Source organism: Emericellopsis cladophorae, assembly GCF_022114955.1.
Source record: "Emericellopsis cladophorae strain MUM 19.33 chromosome Unknown NODE_100_length_39194_cov_115_054682, whole genome shotgun sequence".
NCBI lineage: Eukaryota > Fungi > Ascomycota > Sordariomycetes > Hypocreales > Bionectriaceae > Emericellopsis > Emericellopsis cladophorae.
Genome location: NW_026251025.1, coordinates 1 through 12,340, shown reverse-complemented (window position 1 = coordinate 12,340; position 12,340 = coordinate 1). Strand labels below are relative to the sequence as shown.

General features: G+C 51.6%; 1 protein-coding gene across 1 annotated transcript; it reads left to right on the top strand.

The window, feature by feature from the left end:
* Positions 1–11,253: 11,253 nt before the first annotated feature.
* Positions 11,254–11,670, top strand: J7T54_000400 (uncharacterized protein; the record flags this gene model as incomplete). The annotated part of the gene is made up of 1 exon (XM_051510426.1): positions 11,254–11,670. One exon carries the CDS (start codon positions 11,254–11,256, stop codon positions 11,668–11,670), a length of 417 nt encoding a protein of 138 aa, XP_051358666.1.
* Positions 11,671–12,340: the final 670 nt, after the last annotated feature.

The window sequence follows — 12,340 nt, the reverse complement described above, 5'->3', positions numbered from 1 at the left end:
GCCACTCGAGGGACAACCACACCACCTAGGACAGCTCCCGACTAGTGAAGGGGTTGGGATGAACTCTCCTTGAGAACGAAACCATAACAACCATTACATATAAGATTTCCCCAGTTCCCATCTTCCGTGGCTACCAGCTTTGACTTTTTCTCTTTGTTGCAGAAATTGCAGGTGAAGGTTCTGACCTTAACGAGTCGAAATTGTTGGAGATTGCCACGCATTGGGTACTCCTTAAGTACGTCAAGCTGAGATAGCGTGCCTTCCTGATTGCTGTTTCTCATTTTGACGGTCAACTTGTAGTCTTGGACTTGTCTCCGCCTAGTTTGGTGTGGCAATTGATCAAGATACGGGTCTAGATATGGCCCAGAATAGCTGGTTGTAAAAGATTTAATTGTCTCAAGTTCGAAAAATCCAAATTGAGTGGAAGAGTAGCTTTGCCTTGAGAAGCAGACAAGCAAGGCAGAACGGTGATGGTGTCCTACCTACGTGAGGACAGGCAGTGATCGGTCGGCTGCAGGTATCACGGGACGTAGCCCATTTGGTCATTTGCAGAGGAGTGTGGTGGCTTACCCACTCAGACCCTTTTAGGAGGCACACCTCCAGCTGACGCTCGGCCCGCTGCTCAAATCTCGTCTGCAAGAGCGCGTCGGGCTGGACGGATTCCATGCGGAATGTGCTGGCAACGCATGAATAGTGCTGGATCTTGAATTGAGGAGGGGATGTACCGACCCGTGACAGAGTGATGTGCTATTTCAGGGAGACCTATCAGAAACACTACCTGGTGTGTAGGGAACAGCGTCCTAAGGTATGGCGCGGTTGTTCCGCTCAGATCTTCTTCGCCCAAGTGTCTTTACCCTGCCAAGCATCGAATCCCTAAAGACTTCAAAGACTTAATCTTACTGACGAGAGAGATTTGGACTTCTTCGGGCTTTCCGACTACTCGCCATGGTTAACGACGACCAGGGTAACGCTGACGACCAACCCTCATGCTCTGACGGCCGAGGATGGCAACAAGCCCATAACATCATTAACCCCTACTTAATGGAAAGAGTCCCAGAATTCCGAGAATTGACAGATCTTCGACGCCAGGTTAGTTTCCACGGGAACGGATATCTCCAGACGTTCAACGGTTCTGAAGACAACTGCAATAGGGTTGGAGTAATCCCCAGGAGGACAAGTTCTTCCAAAGACAACGCAAGAATGCAGATCAAACCGACGCGAATACGGCCTCATACTTCTATGCTCTCATGAAAAGAATTGGCCTGGAACTCCAGTCTGCCACCAATGCTTTTGACATCGCAACAACTTCCCCGGGACTGCCGGAGATTCTGGACATGTGCATGGCACCTGGTGGCTTTTTAGCGACAGCGCTGAGTTTCAACCCGGGAGCCCGATCTCTAGGTTTCAGTTTGCCTCAATCCGAAGGGGGACACAAAGCTCTTCTCCCCCGTCACCCGGATGTGGAGCTAAGGTTTCTCGATATCACAATGCTCGCTGCCGATATGGGCGCATCAGAGATCCCTCAAGACCATGTCGACGCAGGGAAGTTCTTTCCTCGACAATTCGATCCGAACCGACTCTTCGATCTCGTCATGTGCGACGGCCAAGTTCTCCGGACAAATGCTCCGAGTCGGGCTGCTTACCGGGAAAAGCGAGAGGCCCGCAGATTGACAATCGTGCAGCTGGCGCTAGGCCTTCAGCACGTTAGGCCGGGCGGAACCATGTTAGTACTCCTACACAAGCTCGAGGCTTGGGACACTCTGTCTCTTGTGTACAAATTTACCAAGTTCTCTTCAGTAAGGCTGTTCAAGCCGGAGGCTGGGCATGCCAAGCGCTCGTCTTTCTACTTGGTTGCGAGTGATGTGCAGAGCCAGCAATCGGAGGCGGTCTTGGCGATCGAGAGATGGAAGACGATTTAGAGATCCGCAACATTTGGCAATGACGAGGAGTACTGGGAAGAGCTTCGCAAGGGGGAACAGAGTGTAGCGGAGGTGCTCCGGGAGTTCGGCCCAGAACTTATCAGACTGGGAAGAGAAGTTTGGGGTGTACAAGCGAGAGCGCTTGCACGGGCTCCTTTCATTACAAAGCAATGAGGACTTTTGTGGATGAACGATCGATGCGAATCCACTACGTCATTCCCGGTCCCAGTCTCCTCGGACAGTTGATGTCGTGCTGGAAAGGAGGCAAACACGTAAACGCGACACGTGACGTTTTCGAAGGGATGCAGATGGACATTGGGCCATGTCGTCTATTTGCGGCCGATACTCCATGCAACAGCATGTTTTTCATTCTCCAGGACTACATTTCTACAATCGATAGCCAAAGCGAGTTCGGCCGAGTCCATGTTCCGTACCGCCGAGGGATCAGGTATGGAAGTGGCCGCTGGCTCCAGGGGCTGTTGAGGCGGAAAGTCTTCATCGTCGTCAGGCGCGGGCCGCCGAGCTTCATGACCACACTGGGTCAGTAATCATAGTCTGCTTCCGGCTACAACAACATACAAAAGAGAGGACCTCAGCTATTAAACTCTGTGCTAACCAACATCGGAGAGGATAAGAAGGGGTGCGCCCCTTGGTCTAGGAAAGCTGAATTACGTATGGGGCAATGGAAGCCAGTGATTAGTTTACAGATCATACGTCGGCCGCGGGGTGATCAGGAGGCGAACGCTCCATTCTCATGACCATTGGAGACGCATTTGTCATATGCTGTCTTGACCTCTACTGTGGCCTTTGATATCTTTGGCAGGTTTAGTATGCAACGCTTGACCTGCGAGCGAGCTGCCGTTGCCCGTCACATCCACAGGTTAGCTTATCTAACTATTACACCTGGTACCGGCAGTCCAGACGGGATTGATACGCGGTTGTACAAAGAAGTTACTTATAAATACGTAATATGTGGATGGAAAAAGTATCTAGAATGATTGAAATCGAGCCCCAATTCGATATCTAACGCATTCCGGGCTGCTCCAGGCCTCTATCACGCGGCTCTAGCTCAGATGGGTGCATCCGTATATGATGGGCCAAGCGGGCGCATTCTACGTGACCCCTGCGATTGGGAAGCTCTCACCAGGCTCAGAGTAGTCTGATCGGCAGGGACAGAATGCAGCCACTCCAGCTTTTGATGTTAAGCAGCTCGGGTGACGTGTGGGAGCCGCACGGCAAGTCTTCGATCACGGATGGCCTGGCCCGAAGCGGGAGCCCCCAGGCAAATATGTATTGCTATGGCGGAGCCACCACAACCTCTCAACTCCAGTCTTCCACGGTGACCGCCACACTGCAAGACAACCCTAGCTAGATCCCCGGTCATGGGTGGCCTGGCCCGTGGGGGAGCCCTCACTCAACTGCCAACTAAGCCGTATCTTAATATCCTGCGAGACCCCCTGTCAAATTCGCAGCGAGAATGATGGGGTGTTGTACGGTTCGCCCGGTGCCTAACTTTCCCGTACGGGCGTTGACTTCCGCCACGTCCTCGACATTTCCCAACAGCCAGGCATTACAACACGCTAGCTCATTGCGGCATAGCTTGGCGGCAATTCCACGTAGATTCTTGCGTGAGGGAAGTGAGCCTCAGCTAGCGATTCGGCAATCTCCTGAGGGTGGAGGATGGGGTCGTCGAGTGCCGGTGCGCGCTGGGGTGGGGGGTAGCCATCGCTCGCGCGGACCGTCTCGGAGCGGCTAGCAGGAAGAAAGAGGCTGTTGTTCACAGCAGGTGATAGGTCATATCGGGCTAAGTGTGGTTGGGTCCTTGTCGTAGGAAAGGAGGGTGGGAGGCGATGATTGGGCCGGGGGAACGGGGTCGCTTTTGGGGACAAAAGGACGCAAGACTAGCCACCCTATAGGATTAGTATAATAAAAGGAGGAAAACACATGCTCGCTCTCGCTCTCGCTCTCTTGTGCTTATGCACGTGTAGCCACAAGTAGTTACGGACACGCGGATACTCCGGAGATTGAATGTAAACTCTTGTTTTGTCAAGATGTGGGGCCATTTCGAGCCATTGATCGCTGTTCTGGGTAAAAGTCTTTGCTAAAATATCGGCTCAGCGGCTTAGGTGTGCCGTTACACTTCACCGTGGACCATATCGGAGCAGACGGGGCACACCTCTCTACTCAGGAGAGTTTTGACTTTGATACGTTCTGTTCTTCCAAATCCGGCCGCGGCCAAGGCGGGAGCCCCCCGGAGCAAACAAAACAGGGCATCCAAAATGTAGCTTGAATATCCTCTTACAGCTCGGACGCGGCTTTTTAGGGACAATTGATGAAACTGATTGCTTATAACGCAGAGATCACCCGCTGCATGGTCTTGAGAGGCTTCCGGGAGTCTTTCAATGCCCATTAGCGCTCCTGTGTGCTGCCATACGATGGGAAACCTTAGCTTCAGAAGACGAATACTTCGCCGAGTGCGTAAACGACCATCCCGACACACGCCTCTTCAAGCCGAACCGGCGCAAAGCGACCAAGGTCGACCTCAGACACGTGATCCTGATCCGCACAGTAACAAAACGGCTCCTGATAAGCGCGTCGTCGACATGACCCGGGACTTGGGAGTGCTCCGTGGCTCGCTGGCGCACCACCGACAGATGTCCGATGATATACTCTCTCACCTTCTCCTCGTGTTGCAGAAAAACGCGCGAGGTCTTAAAGAGGCCTCTCAGCTTTGCGATGAGCTCGTGTATGAGGTAAATAGGCAATGGCGAGCGGGAATACTCCCTGGTACGGCTTTCGCCCCGGAGCAGAAGACGCTCCGGTTCCTCCGTGAGACTTGTAGTACTCGTCAGGAAATAACTACAGTTATCTAGTTGGGTGCCTTGAATCTTGGTCCCCCAGTGTCCACCCACGAACCTCTCAGCCCTAGTTCTCTACAGTCACGTTCAAAATCAGCGACTATCCTTGTCGCAGTTATTGATCGCTCTCAGTGGAACACAAGTGGTGTGAAAGTTGGACTGCGTGAGATGGACCACGCTCAGTGTGGCTTATGAGGCAGCATCAAATACAGTGTGGCTCATCCGCAAGGACCCCATGGCATCTGCAAATAGTTTTTGCCGAAAGTACTTTTCTATCGCTTATGCAAGACATGGGCGAGCCCGCCCAGTGTTCCTCAGATGTTGACCGTCGCAGCCATCTGGTGGTTGACCGTTTCCCGGAAATCATGGTTTGCCTGAAGAGCCTATCCTGGACCACACACCTTCGCAAAATTGCCAGCTTCTCGCTTTTCTTCTGGAAGTAGCATACAAGAACCCTGGCAAGTTTGCCAAAGTTGAAGGAATCCTTCAAAATCCGAGCTATATTCCAAATCCGACACCAGCACTTCTTTGTGGACATATGCTTTCTGCATGCCCCGTATCTCACACCTCCCCTATCCATTGTGAGCTATGCCCCGGTGTACGACGAGAGTCATCTGCTGACGAGGGAGCTTCACGGCGAAGCGCTCTCTTGCCTTCTCAAACAAGCCAGTTCAGCGAACTAGCGGAATTCCATGACAATTTGGTAAAAAAAGGCTGGGTATGGAATGAAGAGGGTCAGAACGTAGAACATATCGATCTATGAGCTCCTTTGTCTCTTTGGCTAGTGGGTTGTGTGGGTGGGTGCGGTCCATTGGACTGTTGGGCTGGTGACTAATGCCACCCCAGGAATTTAAAAGAGTAGTCTTTCATTGCGATCAAGGCTATCGTTAATCCTACGAAATTGTCGAAAATATTCGGGGTTCCCCGAACGTAGTGGTCGTTCGTTTCAAGGTTGTCCTGCTCTTGATGATCGTGACGTCTCTCTGGATGTTCTGTGTGCATTTGGCCGCGTCCTGAACCTGCTGGAGGATCTCCCTCATCGCGGGCTGTCTCAGGACCTTACCAATGAACGCAATGGTTGATTCTAAGTATGGCTGTACTACGTTCCATGGTACCTGGTTCTGCCGCCCTCAATTGGTCGCATGCTTCTTTGAGGTATGTGGCGTGCTCGTTGATGTGCTCTGGGCCGATGTTTACTTGTGGCCATTTGGGCGCCATCACCGCGAAAACACGCGTTTTCGACGCGTTTTCGATGATAAGAGCCAAAAAGGTCACAGGTATCCTATAGCGCTTGCAGTTTGGTACGCGTTTTCAAAAATTTGTTCTGAGCTGGTGGTGGTGTTTTCCAGTAGGTTGCACATAAAGTGAGTACAGAGGTGGTGGTAGCCCTGTGAGGAAGAGGCGGCTCAATGACGGGACGAGTGGGCGTATGGAAACTCAGGCACCTGGGGCAATGGAGAGTTACGCAGGACTCACACAGCCGGTGCGTGCAGATGAACCGCGTTGTGGCTGGATCTCCCGGTGAATACGGGCGACTCCGACTCGTGGCATTCTGCCCGAACAGTTGGATCGAAGAATACGTATATGAGCTGTCTGGTAGTATTATTCCCTCCACATGTATTAACCTTTCGACTGTGCGGCAAAGTATGCTTGCATAAGAAAATCATCATATGCCATCTCCTCGGCTGTCGGCCTCTTCTCGGGCAGCCAACAAAGCACGCTGCGCACAAATCCAAGCAGTAGCTCTTTATCCTCCCCTTGAACCTGGGTGATGCGATCTTCGAAGGACTGGTCCGGGATAGGAATGGAGCCTTTCCAATTGCCTATCATAAGGTATTAGTTGATGTATGCAAATTATGCTGCGGTAGGGCAAAGCTCACCCGCATCGTCGAAGAAGCTCGAGCAGATTTCACTGCGTCGCAAAAACTCGGGCGGCGGGTTGCCTATCAGAGACACCATTTCCGCCAAGTGTTGTTCATCATTAAGAACGCCATCCTTCTTCGCATGAAACAGTCGCTTGCCTTCCAAAAGATCCCAAATCTATACTAATATTAGTAGAACACCACTGTTCGTGAAGGACAGAAACTTAGCATAACCCCAACCGACCACAGGTCAACTTTGGAGGACCACTCCATACCTAGTATAACCTCCGGGGCTCTGTAGACGTCGGGCATAATGTCGCCCTTAAAAGTCTCTTGGCCAAATCTTGCTGAGCCCATATCAGATAGTATAAGCTGCCCGTCGGTCCGAGGTACTGGGCGCGACATGTAAATTGTTCTATCGGAGAGAACCTTCCTTGCGACAGGGCGCGCCTGCTCGTCCTTCTCTAGTTGAGAGAATGGAGTGTCATCCGTTGCGCCAACAAGGATATTATTCGGAGAAATATCTACTAGGGTTAGCAAGAAACAACCGAAACCGCTAGAACCGTTACAGGCGCCGGACCAGCGAATATGAACTAACCGGTGTGAACAACGCCATTTTGGTGAAGATAATCTATCGCGATCAGAAGGACTTGGACGCTGGTTTGCAGCATCCGTTTCGCTAGCCTGTTCCTGGGTAAGTACTCGCGGAGTTCAGTGAAAGTCATTCCCTGAGGCGCATAGACAAGACACGTATGAGTCCCATGAGGACCGTTGAGAGTGAAAGAGTCTAGAGCTGTGCGAACGCCACGTCTACCCGGGTGCTCTCGGACAAGAGCTGTCTTGAGGTACTCAGCCACGGCGATCTCTTGGCTGGCTTGTGCGGGAACTGCGCCATTTGTAGTCCGAGTGCAGACCTTTACAGCTCCATATTGGGAGGTTCTGGATACTCCATCAGCAAGATGATTGAAGATATGATGTGAATTAAAATGAGGCTCAGGGCTGTCATACTTCACGTCTTCGGCCAGCCAGACCGTCGACCCAACTCCACGACCAAGTTTGCAGATGATGCGATACCGCGAATTCAGGGTCTGGTCTATCGTAACGGGATAGTAGTCCTCCGCCTTGTACCCGGGAAGAAGCTCCTCTTCAATGGGCGTCGCATCTGGCACACGATGGAAGTTCTCCTTTCTCGAAGGGGTCGTCATTTTCCGCCGCCAGACTCTCGGTTGAGATGCTTCACTTAGATGGCCGCAATTGTAAGAACAGACAAAAGCGGCTGATCGTTGCAGATGAAACAACATGCGAGGGCGACACTGAAGTGTGCGGATTGTCCGTTTCATAGTGAGATGCAGGTTGAAGAAACGCAGCAGAAAGAAGGCAAGCGCCGAACGTCAAGGGTGGATGCGGGTTCGAAGTTCGAAGTCTTCGATTGATTGATCTGGCGCGCGCGTCTGGGAGACCTGTGGGAGACCCGCAAATGACTAATACTTGGCTGGTTGCCTTAGCGCTTAATAGTGGACAAGTGGTGGTGCCCATCAATCGTTATTCGGTGTTTGACGCCGCCGAAGATCCGCCTGGCTGCCTGAACGGTCGCACCTACAAAGAGTCTACAAGGACCAATAGAGCGAACCACGTTGGGTGGAAGTTATCACCAACAACAAAATGTATCACCAACAAAGACATTTTATCTTCTGGCTTCATTAGCCGCTTCAGCCAACCCGCTTGCGATTTTGCATGGTTGAGCCTTGGAGAAAGTCGAAAAACTTCGCACCCAGCAGTACGCGCTCAGGCACCCAACCGCGTCGTTGTGTCTTTGTGTCTCCACGCGTTACGCAGCCTAACAAGTCTGAATCCTGCCCAATTCTAGTTCAATACAATATCTATAAAGAGCATCGAGCAGCCGTTAATTAGTGAGCTTCATTTTTTTTAACCTTACTGTCTTCGTCGTACTTCAATCCCCATTCGCACGCCTTGTTAAAATTTCAGGCTACATTCTCTGTCTTTTTGAAAACTTCAATATGTTGCGTTCTACAGCAAGCCGTCTTGTGAAGTACAAGTCTGTTTCTCTAGACCAGCTCCAGACAGCAGCTGGTTCTGTTTTCTCGGATGGTGTAGAGGCAGCCAGCAATGCCGTTGAGCAAAAGGTTAGAGCTATTTACCTGAGTCCGAGTTCATGAGCAACACCAAACTAACACAAATGTGACCCATAGTACGCTCGTGTGACTGAAGCTCGAATCCAGTAAGTAAGCCCCAGCGGTTCATACTGCGTGGCGATTGTCCAGTGTGTCGCTGATTGCCGCGCCATAGGGGTACAACTCCGCACCCGTCTAGCAAAGACAAGAGCGAGACCCAAAATGTTGTTACTGTGAGCTACCATACCGAATCTGGAACTCGCATGTGCAGCGTCCATGTCCGCGAGGATGGAACATGGGTCGAGTTTCCTTCCAGGGCTGGCAAGAAGTAGCCAGTCGGTGCGACTCTGATTATTCCAGATCCTTGTGGGACTTTGTGAACTCAAGCCTTGGATAAGTGGAATCATGTCGGATCTTGGATAAAGCCGAGAGGTTTGTCCCCAACCTCTGCGGAGTCTTGTATGTACTGTTGGATATCTGAGCATAAGATCCGGGGAGGTGTGATGTTTATCAATTCGAAGTGTGTTATTCTCTACCGAGGCCGTCCGTTTCAACATCGAAACAGGTGTAGTCAAGACCTACTGGTTTATTTGCATGGAACTGCCTAAATCGCAGCTCAGAAAAGCGAAGTGAACGCTATACCTTAACATTTTGGGCATATATGACCAGGCACTCTGACCAAGCCTGTCCCAGTATACACGTCTTTATATCCCGTGTGATGGCTTTGGTTGCATGTAATGAGCGTGATCGTTTCTTTTTCGTGCTTCGGGGTGGCGGTGAAGTATCAAGTGTAGTGATACTTGCCCCCCAGGTCCTGCACATGTCCCCCAAGGTCACATTTCATTTCATGCACGACACCCATGACGGCATATTACCTTGAATAGTGCAGCTGACTTGGCTTTAAGTTTTGACTGCGCCATGTTCCCTTTCGAATGCGTATCACTTTGTATCTCCCCAAGACTACAATGCCAGGCCACGCTGACAAGAAATCTTGCCAGCGCACATTGCTTCCTGACTTGCACTTGGACGACAAGGTCTGGGTCTTCGATGTCCTCCAGCTTCCACCTGCGTCAGCATTCCATGGTTCTGGAGCTCGAGCGCAGTAATGAGAACCGTGCCATCGAAAACATTCCTCGACATCGACTCATTTCTCTCTCTCTCCAAGGATTTCGTCCACTTGTCCGCGGCGCAGTAGCCAAAAAACAGCCACCAGCTCCCGATCTGCGACCTCGCACTAGTGAAAAGTGTCGGACTACTGCATCCGGCTACTGTGAGCGGTCAACGGCCGGATCGACGGGATCCGGGGGATGGCGAGAAGCAAAACATACTTGTCGGGCCCCCATGCCAGACGAAGATCACATACATCTCGCCAGAATTGACATTGCGTCTGCATGTCTCTCATACTCCGTGACTTTATATGGTGAAGGTGCATTTTCCATCGTTTCTATCAAGCAGACATTTCATAACGTGACTTAGCTATGTTTGCTACCACGTTCTTTGCCAACGGCAGGACGGGAGAGCCCGCAAGATACTAATGGCAAACTCATATCGGACTCGCACACTCGAAGAATACTCCTTTTGACGCACAAGTTTGATAATGCGTCCATAATTTTCCACCAGGGTGATGATACCCACGACCCTGAGATACATTGTGGGTGTCAACCGGAGTAGTTAATCGTCAATGGGAGTTGGAAGACCTGGTTGAAGTGTCGCAAGCTTTGTACAACAGTTGATTGGGAACTTAAAGAAATCAGTTCGTATACTCAGAGTAATCTGCCTAGAATATGCAGGAGCAACGTCGCCACCTCGATCTACCTGAGCCTGAATGTCCACCATATCACCAAAAGACCAATCATCCCAACTGAACAGCAAACGATGATGATCCGGAAGGATGACATCTGCTGCAATATCGCCCCCACAACATGCGCCAGAAGTCCAGTCGCCTCTTTCCCCTGTCCGTTGACTAGGTACACTATTGCGAGCCAATACTGCGATCCTAGTCGGGCCGGGTCGTCTTCTCCTAATACCCTCTCTCGCACGCACCGCCATAACATGCTGCAGAAGTTTAACTGCCTCCTTTACCTGTCCGTTGGCTTGGTATGCCATCGCGAGCGCATACTGCGATGCTAGCCGGGACGGGTCGTCTTCTGCTAATACCCTATCTTCCACCGCCATAACATGCTGTAGAAGTTCAACCGCCTCCTTCAATTGTCCGTTGGCTTGGTATGCCTTTGCAAGTGCGTGCTGCGATGCTAGTCGATCAGGGTCGTCTTCCGCTAATACCCTCTCTTCCACCGCCACAACATGCTGTAGAAGTTCAACCGCCTCCTTTAATTGTCCGTTGGCTTGGTATACCATCGCGAGCGCATACTGGGGCAAAGGCGCATCATATAAGTAAACGCTGCTGCTTGAATTAGTGCTTCTGGCACGTCAAAGCACTCTTCTGCGCTCGTCGACGTGGCAAACGTGCAAAAGTGTTCTGATGGAAGTCCTCGCGCCGCAGCGACATCACCGCGGGCGCCACGTTCGGACAACGTGGTCGCCCGAGGTCGTCATTCTAGAAGTCCTGTTGACCATTCGGGTGTCCAGCCATATATTCCACGGCGTTCGGGCCGAGGCTGTGGATCAGCTCTGGGATTGGGTGGATGTGGAGAGTCTCCTATGGGTTTTGGACACCGGCACAGAGTTGACACTGTGGCGAGACTTTGAGGCTCGCCCGCACATCAGCAACATAGACTCAACCCATCGCATCGAAGCCATCTTCGGGATGCACCAGTCGGCGGGTAGTAACGTGTACCTAGGCGTGAAGTGGAGAGACTACGGCTATCCCACGTGGGAGCTCGAAGATGAAATACCCCTACTTTATCTCGCAGCCATGCCCGCACCGGTCACTCTATAGGGCGTAAAGAACAGCGCGGGCTGGACGTCCTCGGAGACGTATCATAGCGCCACAGCTTGTTCGGCACATCCGCGTTGGCTGCCAGAATCTGGCCGTGGGGGCATCATAGGTAACTCGGAGCATCACGCGTCTAGCGCCGTCGTTATAGACACCAAGAACTGAAATTTTTCTTAATCCTCTCATGATTTCTAAACCCATTCTTTCCTCACAGCCTTCGATATCCTACTGTGGCGGCATGGCAGGCGTGCATTGCTCCCGGATTGTGGTGACGTTAGGATGGTTGTTTATCGGCCCTGGGTCTAGTCTCATGGTAAGTTGCGCTCAAAACGCGCCTATCGGCCTTCAAAGCACATAAAGCTAGCAAGATTCGCGGCTGTTCGAGCATGACGCAAAGCTACCGGCATGATTATCATTCTTGTCTATTTGCAAAGCATGCTCGAGGTACTGTTTCACTGTGGCTGATCTCGCGCGATGCTACGGCATGCTACATGGAAGCGCGACTTGGCAAAGCGTCTTATGCCGAATGAAGCTGTGCGAATCTTACACAAATCTGCGTGATAGCCCCCCCACAGCTTCAAATAGGCTGAAAATCAAGATCTTGTAACTCGAACCCCCTTGAAAGGAATCCGCGGAGAGAGAGGCGGACCTCGTCACGCAACGCTCCCTTGGC